This window comes from Gigantopelta aegis, chromosome 5 (assembly GCF_016097555.1).
Source record: "Gigantopelta aegis isolate Gae_Host chromosome 5, Gae_host_genome, whole genome shotgun sequence".
Classification (NCBI taxonomy): domain Eukaryota; kingdom Metazoa; phylum Mollusca; class Gastropoda; order Neomphalida; family Peltospiridae; genus Gigantopelta; species Gigantopelta aegis.
Genome location: NC_054703.1, coordinates 28,627,886 through 28,649,640, shown reverse-complemented (window position 1 = coordinate 28,649,640; position 21,755 = coordinate 28,627,886). Strand labels below are relative to the sequence as shown.

The 21,755-nt window shown below is 35.5% G+C and overlaps 2 protein-coding genes across 2 annotated transcripts; one reads left to right on the top strand and one right to left on the bottom strand.

The window, feature by feature from the left end:
* Positions 1–774: 774 nt before the first annotated feature.
* Positions 775–4,284, top strand: LOC121373572 (gastrula zinc finger protein XlCGF52.1-like). The gene is made up of 2 exons (XM_041500256.1): positions 775–870; positions 1,427–4,284. The coding sequence occupies exon 2, from the start codon at positions 2,544–2,546 to the stop codon at positions 3,747–3,749; it is 1,206 nt and encodes a 401-aa protein (XP_041356190.1). The 5' UTR covers positions 775–870; positions 1,427–2,543; the 3' UTR covers positions 3,750–4,284.
* An 11,021-nt stretch (positions 4,285–15,305) lies between these two features.
* LOC121373059 (uncharacterized protein K02A2.6-like) lies at positions 15,306–16,169 on the bottom strand. The gene has a single exon (XM_041499502.1). It carries the CDS (start codon positions 16,167–16,169, stop codon positions 15,306–15,308), a length of 864 nt encoding a protein of 287 aa, XP_041355436.1.
* Between the last annotated feature and the right edge of the window lie 5,586 nt (positions 16,170–21,755).

Genomic DNA, 21,755 nt, shown 5'->3' with positions numbered 1-21,755 from the left:
AACTACTACTACTACTACTACTGCTGCTGCTGCTGCTGCTGCTGCTACTACTACTACTACTTCAACACTACTACAAATACTATTACTACTAGGCCTACTACTACTACAATAATAATATAATAATAATTATAATAATAATAATAATAATAATAATAAATAATTAAATAAAATAAAATATTTTTACAATTTTTATTTTTTGTTTTTTATTTTGTTTATTTATTTATTTTATTTTATTTTATTTTATTTTAGTAGTAGTAGTAGTAGTAGTAGTAGTAGTAGTAGTAGTAGTAGTAGTAGTAGTAGTAGTAGCAGCAGCAGCAGTAGAAGTAGTAGTACAGTGAAATTTAATTTGTATATAGAATAAATGTAACTTATTTTAATAATTTAGTTAGTTCACATGTACACAGGCGCGAATCCAGAGTCCATACCCCCCCCCCCCCCCCCTCCGCTCAGGACAACAATGTTTTTCACTTACTTTAATTAATGAATAGGCACTCTTAAATGTTTCATTTAACCACCGCCCCCACCCACCCACTCCCTGCAAAATATTCTGGATCCGAGTTTGCTAGTTTGGACATTTCAAATTTTTTTGGAAGTAGATTTAAATTTTGGCCTCATTTAATTTAAACTGACTCGTGTGAGTAATATTATTTATTATATAAAAACAAACAAATAAAACTACACCTGAAAAGGGGAGATGATAAATAGCGGTCCGCATATCAACGGTCAGTCCGAACTCCGTGTCAGGTCAGTTTATTTATGTTCATTTTCTTTGTGTTGACCTGATTTTTCTTGCGTCGGTCAGTTATTTTGTTAGTATAATTTGTTTTATTCTGCAGTTAAAAGCAACAGACAATGAACCGATACCTGGTGAGTTATGATAATAAAAAAAAGGCTTCATGAAATACGCATACATGTATTATCATATACAATTAATTATTTCGAATAATTAAAAGCGATTCAACAGTTGTGTGTATACTAGGTCATATTCGAAGTGGGACGTGAAATCAGACTAGAGTTGAGCGGCATACCGTATACCTTTTAAGACTTTAAGACATAAAAAAAAAAATTGTATTTGTTTTTGCCATAAGATTCCTCCTACAAAAATGTAGTTTTTGGGTTTTTTTTTTTACATAATTTCAGTTTGGTCTGACATAAGAAGAAAAGTAAAAGTGTTTTGGAAATAACAAAAACAAATTAATAATAATAATAAAAAAAATACTATTCAATTGTTTGACACCCAATAGACAATGTTGTTATTGTTGGGGAGGGGGGTTCTTGTTGGGGGGTTTTGGAATATGTGTGTGTGTGTTTTTTCGGGGGAATATATGTTTTTGGGTGTGTGGGTTTTTAAATTTTTTTATTAAACAATCATTCATTACTTTATAGATTGCATTTATTAATGAATGTATTGGTTCACTTTCAGTGGTTTCTGACTTCATTCTACAATGCTGGCGATACACTGATTTAAACAATATTTATTTAAGGAGAGTTAATCATACATACAGAAATATAACAGATTCTGATATCACAAGACAAGACAAGACAAGACGAGACAAATCAAGACAAGCTTTAATCAGTATTAAGGCCACTGGCCCAAAATACAAGGAACAATAAATACTGTGTTGCATGAGTGTGGTTAGCCATAGCATATACACTGGTCTACACCCGTTAACGTTGCTGACTGAAAATGTCGTTGACTGAAGTCGTCTAGCATACAACATATAAGCAGATATCTACAACTGCATGTGTGTTAAAATAGCTGACGGAAGACGTCTAGTCATATCGCAGCAATACAGCATATACGCAAATATCTACGAATGGACGTTGGTTCAAATTGTTGAATGAAGACATCTAGCAATAATATCATCGCAGCACTACAACATAAAAGCAAGTAATCGCAACAGTACTGGGAATACAGCATATTTAAGTCAATATCTACAATAGTACTGGAAATGTGTTAAGATAGTTGGCGTCTAGCGATCATAGCAATATAGCATATAAGCAAATGCCTACAAATGGATGTGTGTTCAAATCGTTGACTGAAGAAGTTTAGCAAAAATATTATTGCAGCGATACAACATATAAGCAAATATCTACTACTGAAGGTGTGTTCTGGCAGTGGTATTATTGCAGCAATAGAACATATAAGCAAAACTCTACGACTAAAAATGTGTTAAAATCGTTGACGTCTAGTGTTGATATTATTGCTGCAATACAACACATCCACAACAGTACTGGAACTGTGTTAAAATAGTTGACGTCTAGCAGTGATATTATCGCAGCAATACAACACATAAGCAGAGATCAAAGACTGAAAGTGTGTTAAAATCTTTGACGTCTAGCGGTGATATTATTGCAGCAATACAACAATAAGCAAATATCTATGACTGAAGACGTGTTAAAATTGTTGACGTTAAGTCTTGATATTATCGCAGCAATACAACACATAAGCAAAGATCTACAACAGTACTGGAACTGTGTTAAGATAGTTGACGCCTAGCGGTGATATTATCACAGCAATACAACACAAGCAAAGATCTATGACTGAAGGTGTCTGTTCAAATCGTCGACCGAAGACGTCCACTAGGAGAGCAACATGCCATCCACTGACGACACACGTGCAGTGCGAGGTGTGTAGCAAGCATATCGTATCCAATTACCTACAGAGACACATGGTCGTCCACACCGGGGAAAGAGCCTTCAGATGTGGAATCTGTCTGAAGGACTACGCGTCCCAGGCCAACGTCAATCGCCACATGTCGATCCACATTCGTAACAAGACTGACGCATGCGATGTGGGTAACAAATCCTTCGTGGCTTTTTCTAGTCTGAAAGCACATTCGGTGGTACACGCAGGTGAAACCCCAATTCAGTGCGATGTGTGCAAGAAATGTTTCGCTCACAAGAGTCAGTTGAAGGTCCATGTTCTGACTCACACTGATCGAAAACCGTCAGAATGCGTCCACTATGGGAAACGCTTCACCCGGAGTTGCTACCTGAAGCATCATGTGAAGAAGTCACATGACGGCGTTAAGTCCTTCATATGTGATGTGTGTTCGAGGTGCTTCACAGAGAAATCCAATTTGAAAGTTCACATGTTACTTCATACAGGCGATAAAGATTTCGCGTGCGAGGTCTGTGAAAGATCTTTCAGACATCAGACCAGTTTGAAAAACCACATGTTCATTCATACGGGCGAAAAACGTTGGAGTTGTGTTGTGTGCGCGAAATCGTTTAGACACGCGACCAGCTTAAACAATCATGCGTTGACTCATGCCGATGTGAAATGTTGGGAATGCAAGGTCTGTGAAAGATCTTTCCGACATCAGACCAGCTTGAAAAATCACATGTTGATTCATGGAGAGGAATATTTTTCTAAATGTCAGGTGTGCAACAAACGTTTCAAACGTGCAAGCAGTTTACGTAATCACATGTTGCTTCATTCTGATGAGAAATGTTGGAAATGTGATGTGTGTCATAAGCGTTTTAGACACATGACCAGCATCAAACAGCACATGTTGATTCACACTGGTGAGAAACCTTTCGAATGTGAGGTGTGCAGAAAACGCTTTAGACACATGACCAGTTTGAATTGTCACATGTTTATTCATACTGGTGAAAAGAAATTCAAATGCGAAGTGTGCAAGAAACGTTTCTCACTGAAACATAACTTAGAAGACCATATATCGATTCATACTGGGGGAAAAAACACTTTTAAAAATCATTTGAGATGTCACAAAAGTTGAAAAACTTAAAGGGATTGTCCTGAGTCTGCAACCATTATAAGATGTTTGCGATAACAGAGCCTTGTTGGCGACTACTATTTCATACTAAATACATTTGCTTTTTTAGAATACCAGTGTCTGTACATCGAATATGTTTGCAGTCGTATACTAATGATTGTATCACTCAGTTTTTACTTTTAATTCGTGATATATATTTTTTCACCGTGTATCCTCTGATGATTACAAGTCAGAATTACCAAATGTTTGACATCCAATAGCTGATGATTAATTAATCAATGTGCTCTGGTGGTGTTCTTAATTTTAACTTGTAACACATTTTGATAAATTTAAGATAGTTTTTTAACAAGACTTTGTACATTGAAACGGGGAAATACCCTTGAAAAATAGCCGTATGTCTCCATAAACGTTTTTAAAAATATATATATGAACAATACATTTTGTGGTATTGGTGACCAGAAACACTTCGGATATATGGGAATAAATAAGCTAAACAATACAATCTAAATAATGTCAGATTTTATTTCTCAAAAGCGACTTAATAGTAAAAATATATCCCACTTTAATATATATATATATATATATATATATATATATATATATATATATATATATATATAGGGTACTTTGGTAGCTGGTATAAGCTAGTTGAGCAGAATATTTGATAAATTATCTATTAAATTTCAAACATTGAAGAAACACAGTTACTTTCTAACAAAATATTAATTATTACATATTTCACAAAATAAAAATGAAAAATGTTTTCAAAATTGGCGAAATTGGAAAAATTAGGGTTTTTTTTGTTTAACGTCACTACTAGAGCACATTGATTTATTAATCATCGACTATTGAGTATTGATGTCAAACATTCTGTACATTTTATATAAGTGTATCTGTGTGAATTCGTGTGTGTGTGTGTGAGTATATATTTCAGTGGCGGGCACGGGGGCCATGGCCCCTCCCCCCCCCCCCCTCCCCACCCTTAACAAACTTTTGTTTTAAAATTATGTTTATAAAATCATACATACATTATTATATACAAAAGCAGTGGTTAAACTGCCGTTTCTGGGCCACTTTCTGCCATTGGATTAGCATTAGGAAAACAGTGCCTCCGTCACAGCGCCTTACTACCGAGAAGCGCTAAAAATAGTTTGGGTTTCCCCAAGCTAAAAATAGAATCCTCCTTTCCTGTTGTTTTCCCCTTGTGGAAGGGCCCCGCCTTCGTCTTAAATAGGGAATATAGTATATAGTAGGTTATATAGTGTAGTGTATTGTATGGGAATGTATTGATATTCCAACCCAATGTGATTTATTCATGTTTACTTTAAAATAGATCAGATTTCCCTAAGCTGAAAATAGAACATTCCCTTCATATTGACTTTGTTTTCCCCATGTGTGATATAGATCCTTAACTAAGTGTTAAATAGGGAACTTCAGATTCAACCACTCTTAACTAATTTAGCAGCAATAACAAAACATTTGCTATACGTCCTATACGTCCATCGATTCGAGCGGGACTTGCATGGGCTAGCGACATTATGGGTTGGTTTTAATTATTTCTAATTACAATCTCTGGTCTTTATATAGACTACTTAACATACATAAAAATTTGCACACATAGGGTTATATCGATAGGGCTTAAAGGCAAAAACTACAATGTACAATGATTGTTTTATTCAATAGCTTGAACATCAGAGGCTCGTATCCAGGAATTTACCTTCTTGGGCCAGTGCAACCACTTGACATAGTGCTGTTTGTTGACCCCTCGACCTCTCGTGTTAGGGTTTTCTTCACTTTCCACAGATCATATTCTTTGATATCTATTTTCTGTAGCTCCGACTGGTAGAAGGTGCCCTGGACTTCTCGCCATTATAGTCCTTCACTCAGCAGATGAGTAGTCCACCACGTGTGATCTTCTGTGATATGATAAAGATTTCTCAAGTCGAGCACTCGTCATATTCTTTTGTGAAAACGTTCCTGAGATGAGTGACTCTCACTTTATCTCCAACCTTGAATCGCAAGTGCTTCTTCACTGGCTTCACATCTTTCTTGGGCCAGTACATTTTTCACCATATAGAGGTTTCCTTGTTTTTAGTGACTTCGTTTAGAGCCATACCGATGGTTCTGTGAAACGTAAAGGTGGTATTATAGCTGTCAGCAAACGTCTGCAGACGATTGACATACCCATAGGACTGTTTATAGGTGAAGTATCTGTACAGCCGTGTCTTAATCGTTTTTAAGACTATTTCTGTCACTGCTGCCTTGGTTTCGTTATTGGTGTGCAAATGTTGAATTTTCCATTGTTTAAGAAGTCTTTGAACATCTTTTGCTCTAAACTCCATACCCCTATCTGTGCGGATTCATTTGGGTTGTCTACCTTCTTGGAATATATCTTCCACTGCTCTAAACAAAGTTTGTCCCTTCTCGTCTTTCAAGGGTCTCAACCACAGATATTTGGAAAAGACAGTGATCACCACCAGTACAAAGGTGTAACCTCGATTATAGTTTGTAAACTTTACCATGTCAATGAGATCGGCTGACCACTGATCATCAATTTCTGTGACCACGATTCTGTTCATGGCAAACTTCAACCGGAGTGGACAATGTAAACTATAAGACTGGTTTTCTAACCATTTTCTGATATTGTGTTTTCTGATTATCTATTCCCTGGCTTTTATGACATACCTGTAGAGCTTATCTGCACCAGAAAAACGGGCCGGGTTTGATGAGTCATAATACATTTCTTATAAGTAATCCTCCCACATGATCCGCACTCTCCCACGGTGTCAGTGACAATGTCACTTATTGGCATAGTAGATGTCTTATATACAGTCTAGTCTTCATTGTCTGATTCCTCTTCCTCACTGTCTGATTCTTCATCAGATATTTTGATTTGGGAAATAGCCTTCTTTGCAACTGTGTTCAAGAGTGGTTTAATTTTCTCTTAGAGTGTGATATATTGGTAGTGAGATTCATCTTGTGGATTCTATCTAGAATTGGTTTCATCAGAGAGGATTCAGAAAAACAATGAGTAAATAGTAGTATAATTGCCAGTCTATTCACAGGACTGATCCCATTATGTGGTCATTTTTTTAATTACCCATTGCTATCCCTATACTTTTGTTTCTTTTCACACATTTCCTGTTAATTATTGCAGTAGGTGAGCTGCCACACATATTCCAATCCAGCTGTTTCCCATTCATCATCAGTGTTATTGAGACTTTCTTCTACTTTATATCCAACTCTTTTTTGCTGGAGGTTCCCAGACATTTTCAGGACACTATGTTTTTTATGTATATCTGTAGATCGTCTCTTACTGGAAACATCACTCCACAATTGTTGCAGGAAAGCATTTTGGAGAGCTCTTCTTCACATGTCTGCTTACTTTGATGGTCTGGATAAAAATTAGTCATATCTTGACTGTACTCTCCTTTTATAGAATTTGTGACCTCATCTCCAACGTTAGGGGTTTCACTTCTTTGGTCAAGAGCATTGGGCCATAATCGTTTTGGAGTGGGTGTCAAAGGCTTGAGATCGATAAAGAGTTGATCATATGGCTTTTTCACTGCATTTTCATACTGATGCATAAACTTTGCAGTATTTCCAGGATACATCTGCCTTGACAAAGGTAGGACTTGTTGCTTGTCAACGGGGTTGTCAAACAGTGCCATATAATGACAGTTTCTTCTCTGTGTCGGTTCTTTGCTGTGATACAAGTTCTGGTTGATGGCAATCACTGAGAGGTTTCTGTGGTGACTTTCTTCTGTGAACAGGTCTGTGATGGGATGGTCTTTGCCAGCGTTGACATCAGGTCGTCCAACGCAATCAGATTTCTGATTCTGGAATGCAAATAATGATCTCTTTCCAAGTCCTCGGGTATGCATTGGACGAATTAAACCCTTGCAGATGCTTTGATAACATCATACAAAGGCCGTCAACGTTTGTAGAGCCACCAGATCATCTGTGGGGTTGGATGAATTCTACCATAGTTTAACAACTTTTATACCAAAAACATCTCTCCACACGAGGTATGCCCTGACACGATCATTGTGGATGGATGTAACTCTTGTGAACCAGAGGTGAACAGTTGATGAGGAGGGATTTGAGGAAGATGGAAATGAGGAGGAGGATGGGGGATTTGAGGATGAGAAGATTGAAAAGTCTGTCACCTTGTGTTATCTACTCTGGTCAAATCCGTTCCACATTCTAGACAAGAGCTCCTTCCCATGATGTTGATTGCTTGACTTCATTTTGATGCATTCATCCTTATTTATTGTTTTTACTGCAAAGCATTCTGGGTAATTCTCCAATGGCCATAGGCCAGGCTCGTCAACGCATCTTCTAGGAGATACCTCTTGTAATCAATGGGGGAAGAGTCCCAGTTTGTTAAAAGGATTTATTGACACTGACTCGGTCAGACATGAAACCAGACAACTTTTGAAGCAATTCTTTGAAGTTCTGGTCCACTGAGTCTCCATCATCATCATAAATATCTGCTAGTTCTTTGAGAAGGGTGACTGAAATGTCTAGCAGTGTTCTGGTATCCTCAGTACAAACGGTTGTGTATCCCATGCTAAAATGTTGCCACTTGAGAGGTGTTGCTTGGCTGCCAATGTACTTTCTGTGGTCATGACTCTTTCCATCAGAATGCATGTCAAATCTGTCAGACTTCATAATGGAGTCGGCAGTGTGGTATTTTGCGAGAACATGACCTCTGTCAGCATAGTGAAGTGTTGATCTTTCAGACGGCAATTTATCAATTTCTATTTGACGATCAAAGAGATACTTTGAAACACACTGAATGACACTTGCACACCGAGTACACTTTTTTACTGGTACACTTGCTTCTCTAATCAACTGAATGATGCACATAACAACTGCATCACTATACTTGTTTCCAGCTTTTGTTAATGTTTTTTTCACCACTTTTCAAATCTTCATTTTGTACTATGTAACTGTCACACTCTTGTTTTATTTTTTTGCCCATCACATTTAGTTTACACTGTGTTTCTCTTAACAGCTTTATAGTTTTATCTTTATGCGACAACTTCGTCAGTAACATATTCAACTGAGTTTGTGTGGGTTTTGTTTTTTTTTTGGGTTTTTTTTGGGGGGGGGGTTGCTTTTCAAATATGTGGGTTTTCTCATTTTGTTGTTGGGGGGGGGGGGGTTGCTTTTCAAATATGTGGGTTTTCTCATTTTGTTGTTTTAAAAAAAACAATTCGTTGTTCATCTTTTCTTTGATAAAATAAAGTCTCTGTCTGAAAACCACAATTAAAAATCTCAAGTTAAAAAGCTCAACGTTTCGTCAGCTAAATGCTGACATCCTCAGGAGCAAACCAAACATAAAACCAGGAGTTCAGCATTAAAAACAGGTGAATAAAAACAGTTCAAGTGAAAATGTCAAGTTAAAAGACTAAAAAAAATCACAGGATAAGCCGACTGGAGGAAAGTAACAAAAGAAGAGTCAATGACCACATTGTGTTCGAGCGGTGCATCCAGAGTGATTCGGCAATGTTCAATTTAGTTTTATCAAGATTAACAATCTTTTGTAACACAGTGCAATTATAATCATGTCCTGCTATATTGAAATGAGGGGCCACATGGGGTGCCTTAGATTGTTTATTATACAGAATGTTGTGCCTATGATTACTGAGTCGGGTAGTTGGGTAGTTTGGTTGGGTAGTTTGTCCTACATAATGCATTATGCAATTAATACAAGTGAGACAGTAAATAACAAAGGTTGTACTACAGTCTACACTGTCTTTTATCTGTAACACTTTATTGTTTTTGCTGGCAATATTTTGGGTGGATGTAATTTTTTCACAAGTTTTACACCTGGGCCTGTGACACGGGCGACAACCCCAGGTAGTTTTATCTGATGTCGGGAGTTTAAGTTTGTTAGCCCTCAGAATGTTGCCAATGGTAGCATTTCGTTTTTCCGCAATTACCAGTTTTGTCTCCTCTAGCACTTGACATATTTTGTTACTTGTGGTAAGGATGTTGGTGTCTGCAGCCAGTTTACAGAGTTGGGGCTGGCGTGGGTCGAATGTAGTAACCCAGGGAAGTGTTCTTTTGGAGTTAGTGTTGGGCTGTTTGTAATTTAAGAGTTCATCTCGAGTATGTTGTTTAGCTTTCTTGAAGATGTTAGTAACTCTACTTTTTTGTGTAGCCACATTGACGGGGGTAGGTACAGAACTGTTCTAGGTGTTGGTCTGCCCACTCTGGTCTGCTGCAGATTCTGAGAATCCGGAGAGCGCCACTGTAAGGTATTGCATGGAATGCATGTCTGAGGTGGCAACTGGATGGTGTTAAGTACCTGTGAGAAGCTGTTTCTTTGTGATACAGGTCTGTCTCAAAGGAGGAGTCACTAGATATGATTTTAACATTCTTTGTAATCTATTATAATAATTACTCTGTCTTATCAAACTTAGCTCTCCTTGTAGCTTGGCCACTTGATCAGTCAGTGATGCTTTAGCTGTGACATGCTCCATTATTCATTTGTCTTTTTTCTCACCATCTTCTTGCAATTCATTAATCAGCCTGTTGTTGTTTTTGGAACATTCTCCGTTGCATATAATCAGTTTGTATTTAAGAAGTTCACTTTCTTCTTTTAATGCTTGTAACTGCCCCTGTGTACTACGAAGCAATATTCCCAGTTGAACATTAGTTTTAGATTTGCTTACAGCATTGTCAACAGTTGGTACAGTGGTTTTGAAACTGTCTTCACTTGTAATTGTTGTTATATCCGATAAAATTGTGCCAGCTGCATACTTGAACAGTTTACTGCAGAAGTCTTCAAAATGCTGACCTGTTGTTTTGCTGTGTTTGTTTTTAGATTTTGCCTTTGTTCGATATTCTGAAACAATGTTATTCACAGCTTTCTTTATTTTGCTTTCACTTCCACTGCAACTAACACCAAAACATTCGAACCACTGAAATGCCGACTGCCATGGAAGGCACTCCTTTTTAAATTTTTTTTATAAAAAAGTGCAGTTCCACAATCAAACCATTTGTCACATGGTGACCATCAACTATATTTGATAAACACTGCAAATCTCCTAAAAGAGTGCATCGGTAGATACCAGTGCTATCAAGTCTTGGTCCAGCAGAATCTAAATTTGCAGCAGTCTGATTAAGAAACTCTAAGTCAGAACCTGTGAATGTTGTTGAAGCCTTTAAACAACGCTTTCTCATTCTATAAAACTTTAACACTGGTGTTTCTAGAAACAGTTTTCCAAATAATTCTGTCATAGGTTCCCATGAGACTGCCGTGTTATTTTTTTAACAGTATCACCTTTAAAATATTCACATACGGGTCAAAATCAAAATTGGTAACATTTTGGGTGCTGGCTCTAAATTATATTATTTCCCAATTTTTCACAGAATATTACTTTGACATCAATACACAAAGCCACACATATTTATAATATATTTCGTACATTAATTTTTAAAAATCAGTATTTTATTTAAGAAATTATGCCGAAATCTGATGTCCCTTGCAAGGAGTGAAGTAACAGTATGGACTATAACAGTTAGGACAATTTTAAAATATTTTAGCAATTATGTACGCAAGGTCATGGTCAAATGTAGAATGCCTGGTTGGTACATGGTGTGCTCTTAGACAACATAATTTCCTTAAATGTTTTAAAATGTAATTTCTAATTTTGGCATATGCAAAGACAGTAACAGTATGGATGCTCAAAATTTGTATGCAAAGAAATATACTTACTTGTTAACAAATATGTGTCTTCTGGTACAAGTTACTGAATTAAGGCCACATTCAAATGATAAGACAGAAGGTGAAAGATCCTTTGTCGAAAGTACAACAGACCAAGTTCATGGAGTACCAATTATGAACATTTTATGATGGAGGTAACAGTATGGACATATATATATAAGGGACACACATATTTAGAAAAAACATTTGTAAAATATAATTATCAAAAATAAAGTATAATAGCACAGTATTGTTACTTAATATCTCATAATTACATTTATGCAGAAAAAGTTAAAGAATATTATATTTTTTGACACAATATTAAACTTTATATAACTTCACCCCTTGCAAAGGACATGAGATTTCGGCATAAATCCTGAAATAAAATACTGATTTTTTAAAAAACTAATGTCCGAAATATATTACAAATGTGTGGTTTTGTGTACAGATGTCTAAATAATATTCTGTGAAAAAAATTGGGAAATATATACATTTTATAATATAATTTAGAGCCGGGACACAAAATTTTACCAATTTTGATATTGACCCATACAGGAATTGTTGGTTGTCTTCCTCATCCTGCCCCCGTCCTTTCGCCAGTAAAATAGTCTCCAAAACTGAAACAAAAACATAGAAAATCAGTTACCAAAAACCATGTGATCAACAAAGCCTTCTATATTCCCCACCTCAATTGTTTGCTGTTGATGAAACAATATAGTTTTACCTATGACATAGCGTAACTAAGTTATATAACTTTATAACATATTTCAATTTCACACACGTGAGGAAGACTAGTCTTTGTGGAAGCAAATATACACCAATTACTTTATAGTAGTCAGTAATTTACAATATAAAATAATTTCTTTGTAGTACAATATTTTTAATAAACAAACGTCCATTTAAATTTCATTATAAAGATGCAAATCACTGTTATCCGAGATGAATGTGCCAAATTTAGGAGTTATTGCATTGATTTATGAAAGTAATCATTTCCAACATATTTGCTTATTAACTCAATAATATCAAAGGTATGTGCTGCCACTTGGGATAAACAGTGGTTTCCTCCAGTAACAGTGTACCAACGAACTCTGTTTTTAATTGTTATGATTATTATTCTTATTTTATTAATCTATTATTTATCTCTTTTTTGTTTTATCTTTTCTTTTTTTTTGTATTAAAATGCAAATTATATTCACAATTAAATCTACTGAGAGTTTAGAGAGATTTTTAGAATAATATTTGTTCTTTTGTTTTAATGAATGTGTCTATCATATACATAAAAGTAAATAAGTGTAATTTAGTGGTCTTTGTCAAGTGTTCCGTTTCGTTTTAAAAAAAATATATTTTACATAGTAATAAAAAAGGAATTATTTACATTCAGACTGGAAATTCTTTAGTCCAAAATTGGGAATAAAAAACGACATGGCCTTTTGTGAAATGTGGGGAATGATACCGATTATCGGAGTTGAAAAAAAAGGAGATAAAACAAAACAAAAACACCCAATAACTAACATTTAATTTCTAATAAACGTCTGTTTGCATTAGATATTTAAGAAAATGATTGTTGTATAGTATATCAATCAGAAAGTCATATATTTTCAGCATCAGATGTAAATTGTCATAAATAAAAAAATAAAAAAATGGACACTTACTTTGATCCAATGGATTTTTTTGGGGGTACAATCCAGCCGCATTCTGTAACGCTTTCAGTTTCCTTTCTCGTGTTGGCATGGTTAAACAACATTTTGTGTAAAAAGTAGTGGTATTTTTATAACTTTTATAACTTGTTTTCATAACAACCGGAAATAACAAATTTTCAACGTCAGGGGAGCTAACTCGTAAAATAGCTAGACTTGTCACAGTTAAAATTGAACACAGAAAAATGGAATGGCCAAAAAAAAGAAGAAAAAAAAAGGCAGGGTGGCACAAAATACGAGCATGGCTAGAAGACTGCTACAATGGTAGTATGCAGCTTCGCTCTAAGGAAAGTGCTAAACTGCAACCCGACTTCACTCTTTTCTGACCAATAAGTTTCAAGTGCCGTACATGCAGTGCGAATCAAACGTTGTACACCAGATTCGGATTTGCTGGCAAAGAATCTCGACAGAGCTCCAGCTCCGAGTTGTTCATCTGATACGATTTTCTCCCATACCATGTTCACTATCAGGTGCATTCCATAGAATCGGTTATTCATTCTCAATAGCCTTTGGCGATCATCATGACCGAAATCTGGAAAGTTTAGAACAGCAGCAGGCAATGCTTTTGTTCTCAACTCATACAATTTTTCATTAAACAATTTGTTAACAATGTGGTGGTCACTCGTGGTGTTTTTTATTCCTAACAAAAGTTCTGCCTCTGTTTTCATTTTTAGAAATATATGTTGCTGTGTCACGGATTTCAGTCAGGAATGCAATCATGTTTGTGTCAGTGTCTCCTCCAAAAACTTCCTGTAGACCCATAGTCAGAGCACCTCGGTCACTGGTCACCTGAAAACCTTGCAAATGTCTGAACATTTTAGAAGCACCATCAGAATGCAAGGTCCCACGAATAGCATGTGCTACTTGTACTTTTGTAAGAAATTTGCTCTCTGTCTGGACGGTGTTTATTAATGTAGTAGATGGCAACAATGTTCTCTGATAGTAATTCTATCACAACTTCCCTTATGACAGATGATCATTCTCCTCTCTAAGTCTTTTGACTGTTATCTGTTCAGTATTTGTTTCCTTCACTGTTTGTATTCGTGACTTGAGACACTTTCTTAAATATCCCATCTTCATTTGCAGAGCAAGTTTGTCCTTGCTGAGTATAATGTTCAACACGAACTCAGATTCTCCGAGATAGACTGGTTGCCTTTATTTCTAAAGTCCATTTTGGTTCCCTTAAAAGTTGGACACATACTGTGACTGAGGCGGGTCTAAAACACGTAACAACAACATTACACCCCTCCCAACTTTTTTTTTAAAGGAACAGTCCTTCATGGGAGTTATACTAAATTAACAAAACATTAATAGTTTGTTTACAACAATAAAAAAAAAAAATGAATAAGATGAATAGGAATAGTTTGTTTTTGAAAGCAATAAAAGTTTTCAAAACTATTTCAATCTGTTGAGTTGTTTATATGTAGCAGTTTCCATGTATAATGTTTTTCATAAAACTAAAACTTCACAGAATATCTTTCCAAAACAGTTTTCTGTCATTATTAAATAGTTCATGTAGTGTGTATGAAATGTAAACATTTTAAATAAGGATTAAATGATTATACTGATTACAAAATTCAAATTAAAGGTGTTGATAAAACTTTCTTTTTATCACTATAAAAGAAATAATTAATGTTAATAATTAATTAACTTTTTGCATATAATGAAACATTTCAGAGCTTAATGTTTCACAGTCTGAAGTCTTTAAGTCTGTGAGGCATTTCTTCGGTATGCTGTTTGATCATTGCAATGAGGTACATCACTTATCCTTTTGTCAGCTGATGGGTTATTATGAATGTTTACCGCTTTGAAAAATGATGAATTCTGGGTAATGGTATGTTCACCGCATTGAGCAGTTATCATTGAATGTTTTAATTTGGTTACTTGGTATACAAGAGGGCTGAAAGGAGTAGATAACTTTCCTGAATTCTTTTAACGAATCAGCACGTTATCGCCAACATTGATCTTGTGTGGTTTTGCTCTGGCTTGATTATCTGCATTTACCTTCATTTTATGTTTACAGTTGTCTTTTTCTCGAACAGTATGATCATCAACAGGTACCATCAGTTCTGAACGGACGATTAAACAGAGGTTCTGCAGGTGGTTTGTCAGTAGATGTGTGGGGAGTTGCACAGTAGTTTCTTAAGAATTTATACAGTTCTTGTTTCCATGGTATTCTTTAGCTTCGGCTGTTTGAAGAGCTTTTTCCAATGTTTTGATGAAGCGTTCTGCATCACCATTTGCTCTTGACCAGTATGGTGTTACTTTACGATGATGGAATCCAAGATGCTGTGCAAACAACTCGAATTGATCATTGTTGAATGGAGGTCCATTATCTGTTTTTAGAATACTTGGGATTCCATGAGTTGCAAAGATTTTGTCAAAGACAGGAATTGTTGCATTGCTTGAGGTTGATGTTACTCTTTCTACTTCAGGATACCGAGAGTATTCATCATACACAATTAGCAGATAGTCAGCAGATGGCAACAGGCCAATGAAATCAGCACATACTTCATCCCATGGAGTTTTCAGAAGTGTATTTTCAGGAGTTGCCGTTTGGCAGGGTAAACATGATTTTATGATCGATTCGACCATGGAATCAATTCCATAGAACCATATCTTTTGACGTAGAAGCTTTTTCGTTTTTACAATGCCTTGCTGACCTTGGTGCGTGAGTTGACAAGTTTTTCTTTGAAGTATAGCAGGAATTACAATTCGAGTACCTCGAAGTACGATGCCTTCATCTGAAGTTACAGATAGTTCTTGCTGTATGGCAGCAAACGACTGGAGTTGTTTCTTGGTTGCTTGTTCATTTGAGTTGCAAGTTTTATTATTTTTCACTAATTTCCATTTGTTTGATTTGATTAGTTCAATCACTCTTTGTAGCACAGAATCAGTTTTTGTAGCTGTTTTGATCTCGTCTAGTGTTAGTGCTTTGGGAAAAATGTTTTGGGCAATAAAGTTGATGTGTTCCTCTGCTATTTTTTCTTCACGTGTTGATTTCATTGCAGATTTCATCGGATGTCATGACATAAAATCAGCTGGGTTGTTTGAACCAGGCCGATATGTCAATTAAAAGTCATATGCTTGCAGCTTTAGCATTCATCGTTCAATGTGTATTGGTGGTTTGGACGTTGACTTGTTGAACAAAGCGACTAGAGGCGTCTGGTCTGTGACTGCAGTGAAATTATGACCATAGAGATAGAGATGATTGTGAAGAATACCCCAGGTAAGTGCGAGGGCTTCTCTTTCTGTTTGGCTGTAGCGCTGTTCAACGTCTGTCAAGGAGCGACTTGCATATGAAACAAATTTTATGTTGGATTTCTCATCTTTCTGAAGCAAAATGGCACCAAGACCAACTGGACTTGCATCGACAACAAGTTTGGTAGCTTTTGATGGATCATAATAGGTCATTACACCATCACTTGATAGTGCTTGCTTGATTTCAACAAATGCTTTTTCTTCAGCAGATGTCCAAACAAAGTCAGCATTTTGATTAGTCAAGTCACGAAGTGGTTTTGACAGTGTTGCTAGAGCAGGAATGAAACGTGCACAGTACTTGTACCATGCCCAAGAAGCTTTTTACATCAGTGGAGTTTTGGGGAGGACTTGCATTTTTGAATGCATTTACTTTTCTAGGATCTGGTGAGATACCATCTTTAGAGAATATGAAGCCATAGAATTCAATGCTTTTACTTCTTGAATTCACACTTTTCAGTATTGAGAGTGAGATTTTTCTCGAACAAACGTTGTAGTGTCGATTCTAGCCTTCGATCGTGTTCATCTTGAGTTCTGCCATGGATTAGGATATCATCACTTACATTTAATACGCCATCAATACCTTGCAAGGCGAGTTTGATCTGGTTTTGGAACACTTCAGTGGCAGACGAAACTCCAAAATTCAGACGTTTGTACCTGAACAGACCAATGTGAGTAGAAAATGTAGTAAGATACGAGACTCAGGGGCTAGTTCGATTTGGTGATAACCCGCATTGAGGTCGAGTTTTGAAAAGACAGTAGATCCATTTAGATCAGCAACAATATCATCTATCGTTGGCATGATGTGTCTTTCTCTTTCGATTGCACGATTAGGTGCTCGCATGTCCACGCAAATACGTATTTGATTTCGATTTTGGGCATTTTCTACATCTGTAATTGGAGATACCCAGGGAGTTGGGACATCACCAACCCGTTCAATGATATCAAGCTTTAAAAGTCTATCCAGTTCATCTTCTGTTCGTTTTCGTAGGTGAAATGGCAATTGTCGATGTTGCGGAACAATAGGCTTTAGTGTTTCATCTACATGAAGTTGCACTTGAACATCTTTTAGTTTTCCAATTCCAGTGAAAAGATCAGAAAACGTGGCTATAATTTCTTCAGATTGCCCATTTGCTATTACTTGGAAAATCCGTAGTAGACCTAAGTCAGTGGAGGATCTGTAACTAAGCAATGTATTACAAACACCCTTAGTGACAAAGAATTCTGTGTTTATTGTTTTTGAATTTATATCAACATCTGCTGCAAATTTTCCGATTATCTCAAGTGGCTGATTTGAACTGTAGGAAAACATTTGAGGTAAATTGGTTTGATTTAGTTTTGGAAGAGGCTTTAAAGTTTCATATACTGTTTCACTCATGGTATTTACTGTAGCACCTGTGTCAATGATGACAGTGAGTGGGTTGCCAGTTACACGTACAGTGGTATTTGGTTGTTTTCTATTAGTAGGCAAATATTGGTTTGTAGTGTTTAATCCAAAAACATATTCATCATCAGAGTCTATGGTTGAGCTTGAGTGTGTATCAGGAGCATCGGCAGTATGGACTTGCTTGACAAATTCACAGTTTTGTGTTCGTTCTTTTCTTCTTAGTTTTTTTGCAAACTGATGCAAACTGATTTAGTTTGTGAAGTAATTGAATTATTTGCCTTTAGATGGACACGGTTTACCATTGGTGTGTGGAAATGCATATCCACAGTTGTAACATGTGATGAAATCGGACGTGACATTGTGAGGTTTCTTAGATTTTTTTGTAGGCAGCGGTTTTCTCTACTTATTGCTAACGGCTCTGACTGATTCGGGTTTTTTGGGGTTATTTCTTAGTTCAATGTCTCGTGCTTGTACTTCCGACTGTTCATACGATCGGGCCATATTTAGAATTTCATCTAAAGCAATGTCTGGATTACGAAGTATGCGTCTTCGTATAGCAGCAGAGTTGCAACCTTGTATTATCTGAGTTTTTATTTCTCGAGAGAGATCTGTAAATTCGCAATATGTAGCCAACTGTCTAAGTCTAGTGGCAAAAGTATCCATAGTTTCACCGGTGTTGTGTGAAGCTTGCCGAAACATATATGTTTCAAATGGGACATTTTTCTTGGGGTTAAAGTAGTGATTTAATGTTTGTATTGCCTCGTTGAGGTCGGTTCCGGTTTTGGGAAAAGTTTCCAAGATGTCGCACACGTCATCGCCAGCGTAATGCTGAAGTATCGCTCGCTGTCTTTTTGTGTCTTTTATGTTCAGAGCTAGCATAAGATTGTTAAATCGTTTTATATATTTGTCCCACCTTTGCCCAACAGACGCCGGTTCGTTGTGAACATCAAACGTAGGGAATATTGGCAAAGATTGAGCCATGATTTTGTAAAGCGAGACAATCACTAACCTAGACACCATAGTATTGAATGTAGGGCAACACCTCACCGGACAGTACCTCACCGGACAATTGCTCACTGGACAATTGCTCACAAATAAAGTGAGAAATAGGACAATTGCTCACCTTTAGGTTTTTTTTATTAATAAAATGTTATTTATTATTTTAGTAATAAAAAATAACAGAATTTCTAGAAGGCATTGGAGTTAGGTAATCGTGGTCACCTTTGATATTTTTTCTTTTGTTCAATAAAAAAGAACATAAAACAGAATTTCTAAAGGCACAACTTCAAAGTTGTGTTAATTACACAATTCACTTAATTAAAGTTTTTGAGTTACTTTTTAGCCTTTAATCATTACTCTACTGAACTGATGTGCTGAACTTGTTTAAAATATAGCTGATTTAGAATTAATTTTTGTTATTTTATTTAAAGGTGTTTAATAAACTGAGGTTACCATACCCACTGATAATATCAGAGATTCCCACTCCCACCCAACCATTTACACACACTTCAACCTAAAATAAAATTTTATTGATAAAAAAAATCAGCAATTGTGGTGAGCAATTGTCCTATTTCTCACTTTATTGGTGAGCAATTGTCCAGTGAGCAATTCTCGGAACCGAACATACGGGTACTTCGACCCCTGGCCACCATTGTTTATCACGTGACGCGGTGAAGCTTCTCCTTAGTTACGTATGGTTTGATAGTGAAATGAGGCAACTTTGGTCGATCATTTACAACAGTTAACGGTCACGATGCCTAAAACATGTTCTGCAGTTGGCTGCATAAACCATAACATGATGTTAAAAAAAATATCGTTTTACAAATTTCCAAAAGAAGAGACTAGGCGCCGCTTGTGGGTAGGGTCATTAAAACGACAAACCTGATGGAATTTCATGGCTTCCCTCACAGAATGTGACTACGTTGACTTTAATGTTGTTGCTTGTTGACACCAGCAGAGATTAATTTAGCAAACAAAATGCTTAAAGCATGTGCAGTGATAAAAATCCCACATTATACTGTAAATAAAACACACAATTCCATCGTCTTCCATGAAAACCCCCCAACAAAACGATGCATCCAGTTCTTGAATAGAGTATATTCCTTTATCATTAAATTTGCGTGCTCTTTATTTTTCATTTAATCTTAGTTGCTTGGATATTATCTATACTTGTATTTAGTTTGCCATACTACAGCTACTAACATCTTATTTTTTAATTTTAAAATACAAGTTTATACTGCTATATTACACACATATAATAATTATAATATAGGCCTAAATTCTTGTTTAAACTTTAATAATTATTATTTTTAAAAACATTTTGCAAATGTGCCTGTAGCAAGCCTGCAGTAAGAAAATATAGGTCGTCCCCCCCCCCCCCACCCCCTCTCTCTCCGTGGGTTTAGTATTTACTTTGGTGCAGAGGGTAAATAATGTGTGTGTGCCTTTGTTTCAGTATATATATATATATATGTGTGTGTGTGTGTATATATATCTATCTATATATATGTATACATATACATACAATATATATATATATATATATATATATATATATATATTATATATATATATACATATACATATACATATACATATATATACATATACATATATATATACATATATTTATATTTATATATATATGTATACATACACATACATAAATCTAAAATACATAAAAATCTATTCTATTGTGGATCAATATAATTTGGTGGTTGTGGTACATTTGTAAATTTTGCTTGTTCAAGTTAGAAGACTTACCTTTTTACATATATATATAGTTTCATGGTATTCTACAGTTCAATGTGTGTGTGTGTGTTTGTGTGTGTAATCTGCTTTAGCAATTACCTGCAATAAAATGAATGGTCAACTGCCATATCTGATATTTGTTTTCCATTTTGAAAACAGTTTGACATGGAGAATATAGCATTTAACTATCTCATTCATATATTTTTCTTGAATATGCTACATAAGTGCATCTACATGAGGTAATTTAACCCGGGTTAAAAGCAACTTAGGTTAAATATGTGTAGTCTAGTAGAAGGCACACCGATATAGATCAGTTTATTAACAAACATATTTGCATTTCTCCAGCTGTATCCTATTAAAAATTAGTTTTGTAGATATTACTTAAATTGAACTGCAATAACAATTCCAATACAGCACAAGACTGAACAAGAAAATATCTGCAATATCCATTGTCACTAGATATAAAACACCAATATTATATATATATATTAACCGTTATTTACTCAGGTAAGATTTTGTGTTTTATTACTAAATATACCAGGTTAAACCCTATTATTAAAACATTTGCATGTTTGTTAGACGAGGTAACACTTGTATTTTATTAGGTTGTAGACCTCGACATGAAAATAACTGAGGGAACTGATTATTTGCTCCCTAATGTAGTTTATGGGGGGCAATTTAAAATATTACCATATTGATACATGTATATAAATTCACATGCCAAAGGAAACTATATATTATTCTCCTTGAAACTAATCTCAGGTGTGATGGGTAAGTAGAGAGAGATATTGCTCCCCCTAGATGTCAAGGTCTGAGGATGGCTATATTTTATTATTGCTTCTTTTTTTTGCCTGCATTCAACCAGTAAGGAAGGGCAACATCATGTGGTAATTTTGCAATCTGTAAAACCAAAAGCATTTCATTATTTCAAGAAACTGTATTTTGTTTTAAGAATAAAAGAATGTATTCAGTGGAACATTATAACTGTTGCCATTACATCTATATAATAAGATATGACAATAATACTTTTGTAATTTTGAAGTTGTAAAGTAACAACTTTGCCATTGTTTAATTATTACATATTATTTGGAAATAAAATCATTATTAAATCATAAAAATAATTAACTTAATCATGCATACAAATTGTATTATAAATACAAATTATATATTTTGTAGCCCACATCATAATTATTATC

Excerpts from the sequence above, each read along its gene's own strand:
- LOC121373059 (XM_041499502.1), bottom strand. The coding sequence starts at position 16,169 with ATGAAATCAACACGTGAAGAAAAAATAGCAGAGGAACACATCAACTTT.
- LOC121373572 (XM_041500256.1), top strand. The coding sequence starts at position 2,544 with ATGACTGAAGGTGTCTGTTCAAATCGTCGACCGAAGACGTCCACTAGG.